The 14,146-nt window shown below is 40.3% G+C and overlaps 1 protein-coding gene across 1 annotated transcript in view; it reads left to right on the plus strand.

The window, feature by feature from the left end:
• Positions 1 to 4,562: 4,562 nt before the first annotated feature.
• Positions 4,563 to 14,146, plus strand: part of clmpb (CXADR like membrane protein b) — a 65,605-nt gene continuing 56,021 nt past the window's right edge. Inside the window, exon 1 of the mRNA XM_067594274.1 lies at positions 4,563 to 5,010. Coding sequence (XP_067450375.1) covers positions 4,962 to 5,010 — 49 coding nt within the window. The 5' untranslated portion in view covers positions 4,563 to 4,961. The remainder of the gene's footprint in view (positions 5,011 to 14,146) is intronic.

Here is a 14,146-nt window from a genome sequence, read left to right on the forward strand (position 1 = left end):
ATACTAAGCACTGCCCTAGTTTCCCACACAATGACACAGAGGTTGATTCACATTTCTGAACAGCGCTGCACAGAGACTCCCAAATGCTATTGATTTCCGAATGAAGAGATATTTGGCCTTATTTTTGGCATTAAAATTTTTTTTTTTGGCCTGAGGGGGTTTCTCGTTATCATTACAGGAGAAACGCTAATTCAGTAAATGTTCAGTACATTCAGTAAACACTGTTGAGTACAGTTAGACCCAGCAGTCTCCATTAGGTTGGGCAAGTTCAAAGTTGTGAAAACAACGGGGGTGTTTTGAATACATACCCCGTTTTCAGTGGTAATTTGTTAGTCTGTCCCTCCTGCCGCAGGAAATAATGGATTAATACTGGAAGGCTACTGATGTAGCACTTCTCTCCTTATGAAAGTAACACAGAGATTATTCGACCAATGAGAATTTAGTCAGATGAGAGCATATCGACCAACTAATCGACCAGTCGACCAGCAGACTACAGCTGTACAGATTTTGTGGGGAGGAAGTCAGATCTTTTTTTTAATTTTGGCATTGTAAGGAAGTTGTATTATTTTGGGTTAAAGTTGAATAGTAGATCTTTACAACTCAAGTTTTTACAGTTGTCCTTTAACCACAATGTTTGGTTATTTAAAGGACGATGAAGAAGGAAAAGACCTGAAAAACATCATCATCATGATGGACAAAGAATACATATTTGAAGTTGCAAAAAGACAGCAACTAAACACTGAACGTTTCAAAAAATGTTTTGGAAGTATCAGTGTGTTCTTGAAAAGGATGTTAATAGGAATAAAGAACAGAGTTTATTTTTTGAACGTGGGTGGGATGCTTTGAGTCAGGCTGAAGGCTGGAGTTAAAAATAAACAAACAAATAAATAAATAAAAATAACATTGGGATGTCGATAAAGACCAACTAAAGGGGTGTAAATAAGTTTTCTGACTGTATAATTGAACAAATTATTATGTAAGGGGGTGTGTGTATGTGGATATGTATATGAATGTGTGTGTGTGTATGTGATTTGTATGTATGTAAATATAGCTATATGTATATGCGTATATGCATGTATGTATGTATGGGTTCAGTTGTATGTATATAGATATGAACCTACCTTTTGTCCTACACTGACAACAGGAAGAATTTCTTTTTTTTTCTTCCTTCTTTTTTGCCCTTCTTTTCTAATCTGTTGGTGGTGGTTGTGGTGATACATGTATATGTTACATGTATGTGTATATATTCCTTTGACCTTGTGTAGAAAAAAAAACAAAGAATGCAGGTAGTGATACATTATATAATTATATTTTTATTTGATCACTGCATGATCAAAGGACAGTTTAACAGCTCTTAATCACGTCATCACATATGTCAAATAAACTGGGTTCATGTGGTTGTTGGACTGAGTCCATCATTTATTCTGTAGATCAATAACCTTACATCTTTATAAAAGTCATGCATGACATGGAAAAGAAAAACAAAACATTTACAGTAGCCTCTGCAGCCTCTTTATATCCATGCTTGCTGACTCTGCAGCATGGCACTGCCGTTTAAGACATCTGATTGGCTGTCAGGATCTGCTGTATGTTTAAAGAGAGACTAAAATAATGAACATTGACCAGGAGTACATTTATATTATTGGCTTAAGAAGAGGCTGACAATTTGAATGTTCCTTGGGTGGGGTTGCATGATACAAGAGGGAAAGAGCTTTACTGACTCATAAACAAACATCCAATTTGGATCAATAAGCCGAGTAGCCAACGCTGCCTTGAGATTCTTGCCATAAATCTCTGAGGGTCGCCCTCTCCCTCATTAAATTATGAAGGATCTGTGAGCCGTGAAACACTAACGGCGAAGCATCACACTGGTGGCTAAAAATAGAGAGGCCTAAACAAAAGAGTTTTTTTTTTTGCCTCTACATCCATATTGTTACTCAAGAATCCTTTTAACTATCCACTTCTCTCATTCCCCGAGGTCAGGAGAGAGAGGTGGCCAGAGCCAGGCATCCCTGCGTGCTCGTGTGTGTTTGCAGGGTGTCGTCCATGCGTCAACAAAACACTAACACGTCCCTGTGATGTCATGATGAAGGAGATACAGCTGTTCCAGCGGATGGGAACACTCTCGGTGAAGCGCTTGGCCCCTGCCGGGAGGTCCGAGATGCATCTTGTTGCTCCAATTTAAATTGCTAATCCACTTAAAGTACATAAGTCAAGAGTGCTCCCAGCTAAAATGCAAGCCGTGTTGGGTCTGGAAGTTTTTTAAAAAATCATGGACCTTGCACTTAGGAGAATTACATTTTCATGCGCTAAAAAGAAAAAGGAGGGAGAGTCCCAACACATCATCATCATCATCATCATCATCACCTCAAAAAAGAGGCAGCACACACAGCATATGATGCATATTCTGTAACAATATCATACATTTCTCCTAATGTCTTATAATAAATATTCAAACTGGACATACGTATGTTTTCAGCGCAGAGAGAAATGGGTGTGGAGAGATTGTTGTGCTCTTGGTGATGTGAAACTAATCAGGGAGAAAGAGCAGTTTCCACACTAGTGACTTTTCAAGGCCCTGTGGTATAAATATCAACCATCTGTGAGGCCATCTGCATTGGGGTGCTACATCATGCACCAAGGCCAAGCCACCAAACGCAGACAGGTTGCCTCCCATGGCACAATCCGCACTGCATGTGAGACAAGTAAACCTATCGCAGAATCACTGCTATCAACAATGCATCTGCCTCATCTCTCATGTAGTGCTGTCATCCGTTTGTACATGAGCGAGGTCCTCTTTTAAAGGAGCAATCATGATAACCTCAGCGCCGTATTATTTCACAGCTGTAGTCTGCCACCACATCTCATCTCTCTGGAGAAAAAAAAAACCTGCTTTGGCGTAAAAAAAGAAAAAAAGAAAAAAAAATTGCACATAGATGTAATATGTTGGCTATAAGGTGCATTTTCAATCAAGTGTTTTTTTTATCTGAACTTGAATTACAGGACTGTTATGATTGCAGGGGCAAACATCTCTCTTATATCCAGCCATCCATCATAGTTTGACAGTTGATATTGCACCAGTTGAGAGTAGTGACCACTTTTATTTATTTACTTATTTATTTATTTTTGCTTGTGTACTTTACTACACTGTGCTGTAGCTGACTTCTGTGAATACAGACTTCTGCAGAGATGAGTTGCAATGAGACCATGACCTTTTATATCCAGCTGGAAATACAGAGAAAAACAGAGCAACACAAGAAAAGAGAAGAAAAAAAAAGAGGCTGAGTGTTATTATTGTTACAGAAGACGGAAGACAGCAGTTTGCCGTGTCTTATCTGCCCCCTTGCAACATCTGGAATTATGTTGTGTATTTGTTGCTCTGTCTCCCATCAACTGTTCTCTGTGTATATGTGCTTCTTTGTGTGTGTGTGCGTGTGAAGGAGAGGCAGAAAGAGAGAGAGGGTGTCTGTGTGTCTGCTTGTGCATGTGAGACATTGTTTGAAGCTATCTAGTTATTGGAACGGAAAGCAATGGAGGAAGGCTGGTGCTGAAGAGCAGGCCACTTGAGGGGGAAAGGGAGAGCGATAGAACAGAGGGGCCACCGGCAAAAGTGAAAATCCTTTTGTTATTTCTGTAGATTGTTGAGACACAGTGTGGGGGGATTAATTTGTCTCAAGGTCTGAGAGCAGCCATCAGCAGACAGCAGCACAGTCCTCTGCTGTTTGTTTACCTAACTTAGATCATGCTGTTCTTGTAAAACATCTAACCCATAGCCGACGAGGGAATAAATCTCAGGTGGCAGTTTTGAAAAGATTGATAGAATAATCCCAAGATTGAGAAGTGGGTGGACAAATAAGAAAATGGTGAGCAGCCAAAAATATGCCTTCTGGTTGGAAAAAAAAAAGATGTTTAAACTGCCTGTGGTCACAAACATGCGTCATCATAGCTAGAAAAATATAAATAGCTTTGAAAATATATCAGGCTTTTGCATTTAAAGCACGCAGTAGTTCTTGTTTCAACTTGCTCAGTTAGCCTGACGTAAAAAAATAAGCTAATAATCCTAATTACTACAGTCATAACAAATTTATATGAATTTATGTACAATATATATAAAAAATACGTATAACATAGGCTACTATAGAAATCTTATGATGATAGGTTACTATGTTAGATTGCAAATTTCTTCAGATAACACAATCTCCAAATGAATATTGTAGATATATGGGAAAAATTAGCTGGAAATTCATTATAAATACAGCAAAGACTATAAAACATCAATGCAGTTATTTATTGTAGGACTGTGATTAGCTCATACCATGATTTTTTTTTTTCATTAAAGGCAACTTTAATTCCACTCATATCAAAGAAATCAGCTCACTCGCGCCTGCAACACAATTGGACCCATATCATCACAACAAGCCTTTAAGTTTTTTTGATTTTTGTTGGAGGGTTTTTTTGTTGCTGTTTTTTTGTTGCAGGATGCTCGGGCTGTGCAAGAGAACTTCAGACTCTAGAGGTCTCCATCCTTCAGCATCCCCTCATCATCCACCTATTCGCCCTCCTCCTCCTCCTCCTCCTCCTCCTCCTCCTCTCTAGCATTTTGTGCGGCGGAGGAGCAAAGGAGGAGAGACCGTTGAGGAGGAGACAGAGGGGACCCTGAGACAACACGTCCCACGCCAGAGCCAGACAGCACAGGGAACTTTGATTTGACGCCAAGTAGCCTGCGATGAAAATGACGGTGAAGAGAAAGAGCCACGTTTCTACTTCTTCTTGGGAGGCTTAGACATGTCGGGCGTGTGCAACATATGATGTCCTTGGACTCATATGCTCAATGAAGATTTATTTCTCTCTTGATTTCGCTCTTCAATTCGCTGATGGTGCCGCTTCGTTGTGCCTGCACTTAGGTCAGCCCGAATGCGTTTGAAGGCAGTCTGAGCGCATTGTTTCCAGCTCCGTTGCATATGGGATTTCCAGCCGTGATGTCTGCAACATTTCGCTCTTTGTTTCTGGGTAAGTCACTTCCCATGCCTTTAAAAAAAAGATGATTTATTCATTTTAAAAAGCAGTGGAGCGTTTGTCTGTCAATTGTCACTGAGGATGTGGGCGACGATGCGTGTCGTTGTTCATATTTATAGTGATTTTATATTTTATATGCGTTTTCATTCTTTCACACAACACGTCTGGCAAATGTTTTCAGCCTCGATTCGGAATGATTTCACAATATTTCTTTTTTCCTTTTGTTGTGCGTTGTCATTCCTATACTTTATTTCTGCTAAGTGCGCAAATTAAAATATTTCAATCAAATTTCATTTCCATAGGCTGCTCTAATTGCTGCAGCCCTCAGAAACGGGAAGATTTGGGAGAGGATAAAAGTTCACATGACCCCTCCCTTGAAACGGGCTATACAGATTTTTTGAGACTGTATGTGCATGTATTGACAACCAGTCAATAGTTGCAGGGTTTGCAGTCAATAGATGCCTTCAAAGGTGGGCCTGCTGCAGACAAGCAAAATGATTTTTGCCATTTTTTTTGTAGACAAAGGCAAACAATTCAAAATATAGCACATACAGTAACCACAAAGAGCCCGTTAGATGAGACATTTTCCATATGTAGGTGCTTACTGTTTGGCTTGTTTCAAGTGGTCTGAACATTATTTTACTGTATATATTATTGTTACATATATCATTTGTTTTTCAGTTGGAAATGGAACTTGAAAAATGTATTTTCTCATGATCACAAGTGCCTCACTTACATTAAGAGAAATGGAAGCTTCCTTTTGTGTATCAACAGTGACAGTAGTTTATTAAATCACTGCTACTGCTGATACTAATGCTGCTCTTATTACTACGATTGCCGCTGTTATTACTTGTACTACTTATATTACAGTAATGTACTGTGGAGGGCCTGGAGGAGCTTCCAGGTTCGGAGCCAAATTAGGGATTGTTTAATTCCACTGTGACTTCTCTGACTGGAAGTTACTGTAGCACTGTGAGACAGTGTGTAAAAATGACTTCCAGTAAGAGGTTTCACACTCCCCACTGCTGTCTCATCACCTGCAGTGAAACGGGAAAAAAAAATTCCCCTGTTGAGTGTAACTAGGGACAGAACCTAGAAATGTTTGAAAAAGGCTGAGTTAACAATCTGATGTGTCTCTGGATGAGGGTACTTGGTATGAAAAAGTTTGGAAAGCAGAGTTTTAGTAAGAGTGGCCATTCAGAGGAAAACAGAAGATCTTGAGGCTTGTTTGATCTGGTTTGAGTTGTGCTCTAGTCTATGTGACGCTTGCTGTTCATCATATTGCGGTCTGGAGAGAAATCCAACGACCACAGCATCTGTGTTTAATTTTTCATGCCATTAGTTTAGACGTACAGCTGATGTTATTTGCTTATGCTAGATGTGGCTTTGTATTGTTGGTTTATAAATGCCTAAAGAGTCTTCCATTATTCAGTTGGAAGTTATAAGCTATAAGTTATTCAGTTATAATGGTGACCTGTCTGTGTTGTATCCTACTCCTCTACCAATGCATTCTGGGATAGGCTCCAGTCCCCTGTGACCCTGAATAAGATAAGCAGTATGAAAAGACAGACCTGCATACATGCTGACTTCTTAAGGCTTTCGTTGGTCTACCAATGAATGTGCGGTATGTGCTCAGTGGTGATGGTCACAGATCCTGCACTTTAACTAAAGGAGCTGACTCAGCAGCAGTCACTGCATACCAGCACATTTTTTTTGGTTTAGTTCATCAGCCCTGTTTTTTTTTTTGTTTTTTTTGATAATTATATGATTCACGCTAAACACATGGATTATCTAAATACCAGCGCTTTACTGATAATGATAATGATGGTGATGATGATGAATGCTGAGCCAGCAATGGCAAGGTGGAAGCTGCAAACGTCATACGCAATGATTTATACATCACATTTGTACATTTCTCTTAAAAATAACCATAAGCTTATGCCTTATGCCTAGAGTATTAAATGATTTGTTGTTGCCATGGTGAGGCATTTTCTCCTTCCCATGTCATATCACAAGATAGGACTGTATAAAGCAACCCATGCAGCTGAAAATGATATCATTAGCATGAATATCCAGCATAGTTTCAACCTGGGTTATGTGTCTCTCATGCGAGAACAAAATATCTGCCAGTCAGCCAGAAGAATATTTTCCCTGACCAAGGAGATGTATGTAGCTTTTCAGGCTAGGCTGCTCTGCTGTGCTAGACTGAAGGACATTTTCCTAGTTATAGCCAGTATTAATTCAAGATCAACACCGAAGCCAAGTAAAGAGAGGAAGTAGCTGTTTTATTATAAAAGAATCAATAGTCATTAATAGTGGCTCATTTCCTTTTTATTTGGCTTCAGCCTTGCAAGTCCTGAGACATCCTTAATTTAGTATCTGTTGGAGATGTAATATCCACTGTTCACATTACAGATAAGTAGCGCAATTAATTGCCACAGAGAGTTCTGTAGCTCCCTTCTGTAACTCTGCCGATACAAAGTAAGAAACAGAACAAGGTCAAATAAAGTAAAGCCTGGTTCAGCCAGAAAAAGGAGACTAGTGATGGATCTGTCCTTGTGCCAGGAATAAATGATTTTGAATGAGGGAATTTGAAATTGACTGTCCAAGAAGTAATAACATAGTGTAAGTCACTTGACAGAAATGTAATTGGAAAGAATGAGCAGCTTTTCTGTGTGAGATTCCAACCTCTGCAGCCTGACTTGGTGTGTCGCTTGTGAGTCTTATGTTCGTTTGAGCGTCAATCTATAAGACTGCCAGTGATCATGGGAACGCAGTAGAGTCTTAAAATTAGTGTGCAGTGCAGTGGCTTCTATGTCTGTTTACACACGTGTATGCATGTGTTTAACAGTGAGAAGATGGCGGCGCCTATGCGTGCAGCTAGTGTTAGATGTAGATAAAGAGAGCAGTGGATCCAAACAGAAATTCTGTCCCCATTCTATATTTAGCATGTCTGCCGGGGTACGCAGAGGATCTCTGAAATGTGAAGATGACAGGAGCCTCCTGAGCCAGAGGTTATGAAGTGACATCTTGATGTGTTTGCGCCTGAATCACACTCCCACACACACACCCAGCCACCGACTTCTGGCATTCATACAAACCCACAGACATTTCGATATTTGACGTCTAGTTACCATACATTAAGGCTTTGTTTTGATCTTCTTTTTTACTCACATTATTTTAGCCTCCTCATGTGGCATCCCCTATGTATCTTCTCAGCTTTGAAAATATTTGCTTTTTAGAGCATGTGATGAATTTGGCAGATATGCCTTGTGGGACCTGAACTTGTAAGATATTTGAAGCATTTGTCACTTAGGTGGAGAGTCTGGCACATTATGTTGGAGTTAACCTTCATCTCACATTGGAGGAGTGTAAACCTTTAAATGACTTCCAATCTCACTTTAATTGGCAGCTACAATTAATTTACAGTTTATGTCATGAACGTGACGCCGAGACCTATTAACACTTTCAGAGCCTCAGTGCGTTCTTACACACAGACTGAGCAAAAGGACAATGCAAAACATCACATATGCACTCAGGAATCAATATCCAGTAGATATTGCTTTCAAGTTGTAGGACATAGACTGCAGTACATCTGCGGCTGTAGAGGGAAAAATAGCAAATAGCTAGCATTGCATTGCTCCAGATACTTAAATGACTTCCCTTCCACCTACAATGTCAGCGATTTGACATGCAGAACAAAATGTAAACAGATTTCCATCAAGAGAGGATTGTATTACTCAAAGCAAAAGTGGCAAATCTGAATGGCTCAGCAAGGGCAGAGCACTCTGGAATACAAAACCTCCACCAAGGGTGACTGAGGAGGCCTACAGATGAGTACAGAGGTCCAGCCGTCCTCAAAACAATTGACTCATATCATTAACAAACACTGATTTGCCTTCCAAGCACTTTCCCCCTGATGTGTACGGCCTTTGAATGACAGCGTGCTTCCCTGAATAACAATTTGTACCTGAGGGATTCTTCATGTTTCATTGATCGTGGTGCTTTTAGTCAGAAGGTCTTTCTATTCTGTCGCAGAAAGCTGGATGCCACGTTTAGAATGAGAGTGTTTGTAGGTGAAAGTGTACCTGCTTAGTACAGTAAGTGCTTTTATTCCTACTAGTAGACGGTCGAAGTAGGTTGTATTTTTATAGCAGCCGAAGACATCCGAGCCCAAAATAAAGGTCGGACTGGCGGAATGAACGTATCGACTTTGTCGGCTGATTCGACAAGATTTCGTTTTTTCTTTATCTTTTTTCCCTGGTGTGTTTCAGCCACACCCATAATTTCCAAGCTGTCCAAACATTCTTCTGTATGGGCCTTTTGTCACTTCTTCTTGTAAAACACAAGACACATGCCGAGACAGAGCTGGTTTTGTGTAGTGTTTCTGACCTATAAACCCTCCCCCTTTTCATCCTTCACCGGGAAAATTACTGCCAGATTATTGTGGAACATATGAACAGGAACTGCCTATTTCACTTTACTGCTAATCTTTGACAGATGTTCTGGAAAGACTCAAATTCACATTAACTGGAGCCACATGCACATCTACACATGACGTTACACTGCACTAGTATGCTGCACTGCTGTACACAAACAATTAAAGACATTTTGTGCAGATAAGCTGACACGCAAACATGTGATAACTACCGGCTGTTTTATAAAAATGGGTTGACCATGGGCCCGTTTGAGATGAGAAACATTTCAAATGAATATTTAAGTTTTGCAATAATGAGGACATGGATTAGAGGAAATGCTTATGCCAGTTTTACACATATTTTACTATAGTTTAGCGCTGAAACAATTACAACAGTCGATTAATCAATTATTTGACCAACTGAAAATGAATTGCCAACAATTCTGATCATCAATGAATCATTTAGGTAATCTTCCAAGCAGAAATACCAAACATTATCTGCTTTTTGGCCTCTCAAATGTTGGAATTTGTTGCTTTTTGGGTAAAACAGGCTAGACAAGATGTCACCTTGGCCTGTGTGAAAAGGTGATTGTGGCTATTTTCTGGCATTTAATAGACTCCAGTATCCACTGATCAATGCAAAAAAAAAAAAAATGCATAGTATAAGCCATGAAGGCTTTTTTGCATCTAGTGCTTTATTAGGTGACCACAGGACAGCAATGACAATAGTAATCACCTTAGAAAATAACCTTTCACCTCTTAAATTACTTGATCCTACTGCCTTGGATTTTACCAACAGCTGACCTCAGCAGAAATTGATTCAGATGACCATGTCATCAGCAATAAAATGCTTTGGCATTGCATTATAGCATCCAGAATGAAGTTTTATGTGACCCTAGCCTCTATCCATTTTGGATACCTAATTGTAAATGAGCTATGACAATGTCAGAAACTGTCCAAAACTAACATAGGAAGGAAGCCTTTTAAACCTTTGTTTTAAAAATTTTGTTTTAGCCCCTAGTTTCCTATAATCCTTACAGACATGGACATTCCTTCCAAAGGGAGGATTTCTGACTTATTTGCAGTAGTGAATAACCATGAAAGTTAATGGAGCGGGCACAATTACAGCTTTCTATTTTCTTAGAAAACATGAAGTGATTTGCAGCTTGAGAGCATAAATATTTTAATCAAGGTCTATGATTGTTTTATGTAAGCAGCAAGGAGATCAAAGAGTGAACAAAACGGTGAGATAAACGCTGATGCTGTCGGCGAGGTGGAGCATGGAATTGTCTCCCATTGATTCACCCCACCGAAGGTCCGTCTCGATATTAATTCTTTGCAGCTATTGACAGTGCAGGAAATGGGATTCTATCTATTACCAACCGAGTGCTCTCCAAGAGCAAAGGTGATCAGAATTCATACATCTTGCAAAAATACCATTTAAAATGTTTGTTTGTTTATCAGTAGTGGGGGTATGAGATGCTATCATCACAGAGCTCCCAGCTCTGTCGTGGTGCTTTCAAGTGCTTTCTGCCTTAGTGAAAACTGGCAGTGCGGAATAAAGCTGGCATGCTTGTCTTCTTTAAGCAGAACACGCTTTTGATCTATGTTCTCTGTCGCTGAAACCAGGTATATCTGTTTTCTGTGCAGCTGTGCAATCCAACTGTGCAGGAAAATAAACAGCTCAAAAAGCAAAATCCCCATTGCTGAGGTGTCTTTCACTTTTAAGCAGCTTAGCATAGTGCTTACATCAATGACACAAAGGAAGAAAAAGCAAAACTCTTGATAAAACATTTACACTCAATGAGCAGCGCAGGAGTGACATTGGTTGTGTTACAGTAGAGGTCAAGCCGGTGTGTCTCTTCAAAGGTTTCCCCTGTCATCTGGAGAGCTTGGTAGCATGACGAATGTGGACCAAGCCTGATCATGCTGATTGTATACGTCAGGTCAAGATTATGTGGAATCACTGTGTCCTTATTCAGCAGAGATTGGACATTTTGGTGTTTTTATCGCTGCACCAGGCTGGACTCATGTTTGCTGGGCTAACATTTTCAGTGAGTGACAGAGTGTCAAAACCCCGGTAAACTGTCTGCCAATAATTGATCATTTCTTATCAGTCGCTTAGCACTTTAATCGGTCATGGGGTGCACCTGTCAGACCCCAACCTGTGTGGTGCCTCATCTCACACTGTGATTATTGATCATCATGTCCAAATATCAACTTGGACATTCAAACATGCTGCTGAGATGAGAATCAGCAAGAAAAAACAGCTCACAGCCAGATTGTGACCACAGGAAGTCTCCCCCACTAATCTTATAGTATCAGATTTTTCGTGCAGACAGAAAGAACTTTGAAGTGTTCATTTATTTTATTCATTCCAGTGTGGTGCAGATGCACAAAATATTGACTTTTCTTTCACTCTACATGACATTCAGCTGTAATTCAATCTCCAGAATTGATTGCAGATGAATAAAAGTAACTTCTGCTGCACCAAACAATGGCAACCCAGGCGAGGCTTTTTCCCTCCTCTCCTGCTTTTCCAATTGGGAACTGACTGAATGAACAGGAGGAAATGTTCCTCGTCGCTCTATTTAGACGCCTGCTGTTCCTTTCAATTTGAAGCAGTCTATTAGCCCAGCAAGCAGGACACTCCATTAGGTGTTTTGAACCTGCATGCTCCATTGTCTCACTCCATTTCCTCTTTTGCTTGCCATTCTTCCCTAAAGCGTTTGAGGCTTTAATCAGTAAAGGCCCTTCTGCCCTTCAGACATTTATCTTCAGCCGCTTTTGGTCGTCACAGAGCAGCCTGGAAAGACCTAAAGATGGATGGTGTTTGGAAGGGAGGGAATTCTGTGGCCATTGATTAGAGCGGTGGAAGACAAAGCGGTTACCTGCACAAGACCTGAACACCATCTGGAGGATCCCCTCCACTCTAAGTGCATGATAGCTGAAGTCAGGACTCGGCCATCTGTCCAGTTTAGATCTAAACTGAATGTGAGGAAGAAAGGATTTTATATTGGTTGGAAAAGCAAAAAAGGAATTGACTGTGCAGTGCCTTTAAAGAGTTGGCTTAATCTATTTATTGACTGTAACAAAAATCTGGAAATGACCTTTAAAGCTATTTTAAGCTCTTAGATTTGCAGTTCTGCTGATTAACTCTTTATAGGGATGAGATCCTTGATCATCAAACCATACCTCATGTAATTGCCATTCAGCAGGAACTGTGAAGTGGAATAACTTAGATCCAGTTGTAGTTGCCATCCCTGTTCTCTTGCAACGGATGTTGTGTGATGGATGGTTTAATTATCCGACCACAGTGCCAGCCATTTGGCCATTCATACCACAGAGACAACACTGTAAACTGGATATCACTGATCAATTGCTAGGTTGTCCACAATTAAGTATGCAATGCCACTGATTGCACTACAGCTCTACCCACAGTATTCCATATTAAAGAACGCAGAGTCCTTTATCAGGCCGAAAGGTTGGGAGTTTGTTTCCACAGGAGATGAAATCGCTTATTCAGGAGCTCAGATGTGGTCAGAGTACAGAGCTGAAAAAGCTTTCTCCCCTCTTATCCTCCCACTTCTTTTCCCTCTTCCCAGCAAAGTGGTTCAGAACAGATGGCACCACCACCTTTGTTTTTTCCGACTCGTTAGACTTGACTTGTTGATGAAATGGAGCCTTTACGCTGTACTGCCCATGCAGATGTGTAGCTGTACATTTTTTAATGTACCCTCTGCGGTAAAGTGCTCCACAGTAAGGGTGGAATAATCCACCCACAGCCTGATGTACCCACAGTATGGATGTAGCGTTTGTATCTTACAAGGCTGTACAATACATTGTGCTTTCCCAGAAGAGGGCTTTCTGGCTTTACATGGACATAAAAACCAAGTGTATGTTGAGTGTGTTTGTGCTTGTTAGCTGTAAGTTAGTGATGCTTTTGTAATTGTGTAAACTCACCACAGTCATCTAGTGTGCCTAAGCAAACAACTGTCAGATCAAAACTCATAGTGCATTTAATAAGACCATTTGTTTTTGTCACTTTCTACATTTCGGTTTCATGCACACTTGTTTAGGCTGGCCCATCATGCAGTTTGTCAGACCCAACTTATAGATCAGCACATCTCTATTCAAGACACAGACAGAGGCTTAGGACTGCATTCAAGATGCCTGTCATAATTTGGCATTGTTGTCCAAACTGTCACACTCTGTATGAAATTGTCTTATTGTGGTTGGTGAATGAGGATTGTGATGTTTCTCAGCATGTGAACAGCACCACAGTTGAGTGAAAACTGTGCTGTTCTCTGAGCTTCATGTCTCTCTCAAAATTATTAAACATGAGGCTTTTTTGGACAACACATTCTCTCCCAGCAGCAGACATAATTTTTTTGTGTGTCTTTTTTCAAGAGGGAAATCAAGAGTGTTAGTGTTTGGCTTGATTTGCTGTCTACGGTCCAAAGACGCTGTGGAGGAGGAAATAGCGGAGTTTGCAAATTCAAGCTCTTAAAATAATTAAACTTGGCATGATGACTCTGCTTTCTAGATGGGTCCAAGCTTAAAAAAAGACAGCTTTGGTAGTTACCACACAGCGACAGCAAGCTGTGTTATATTCTGAAATTAGTAATAATGAAAGTTAAAATATGCAATGCGCAAATAAGATGAAATCAATTGCATAGTTCTGTCACCGTGGAGTGAAATGAAGCTTTTGGC

Source organism: Thunnus thynnus, chromosome 7, assembly GCF_963924715.1.
Source record: "Thunnus thynnus chromosome 7, fThuThy2.1, whole genome shotgun sequence".
NCBI lineage: Eukaryota > Metazoa > Chordata > Actinopteri > Scombriformes > Scombridae > Thunnus > Thunnus thynnus.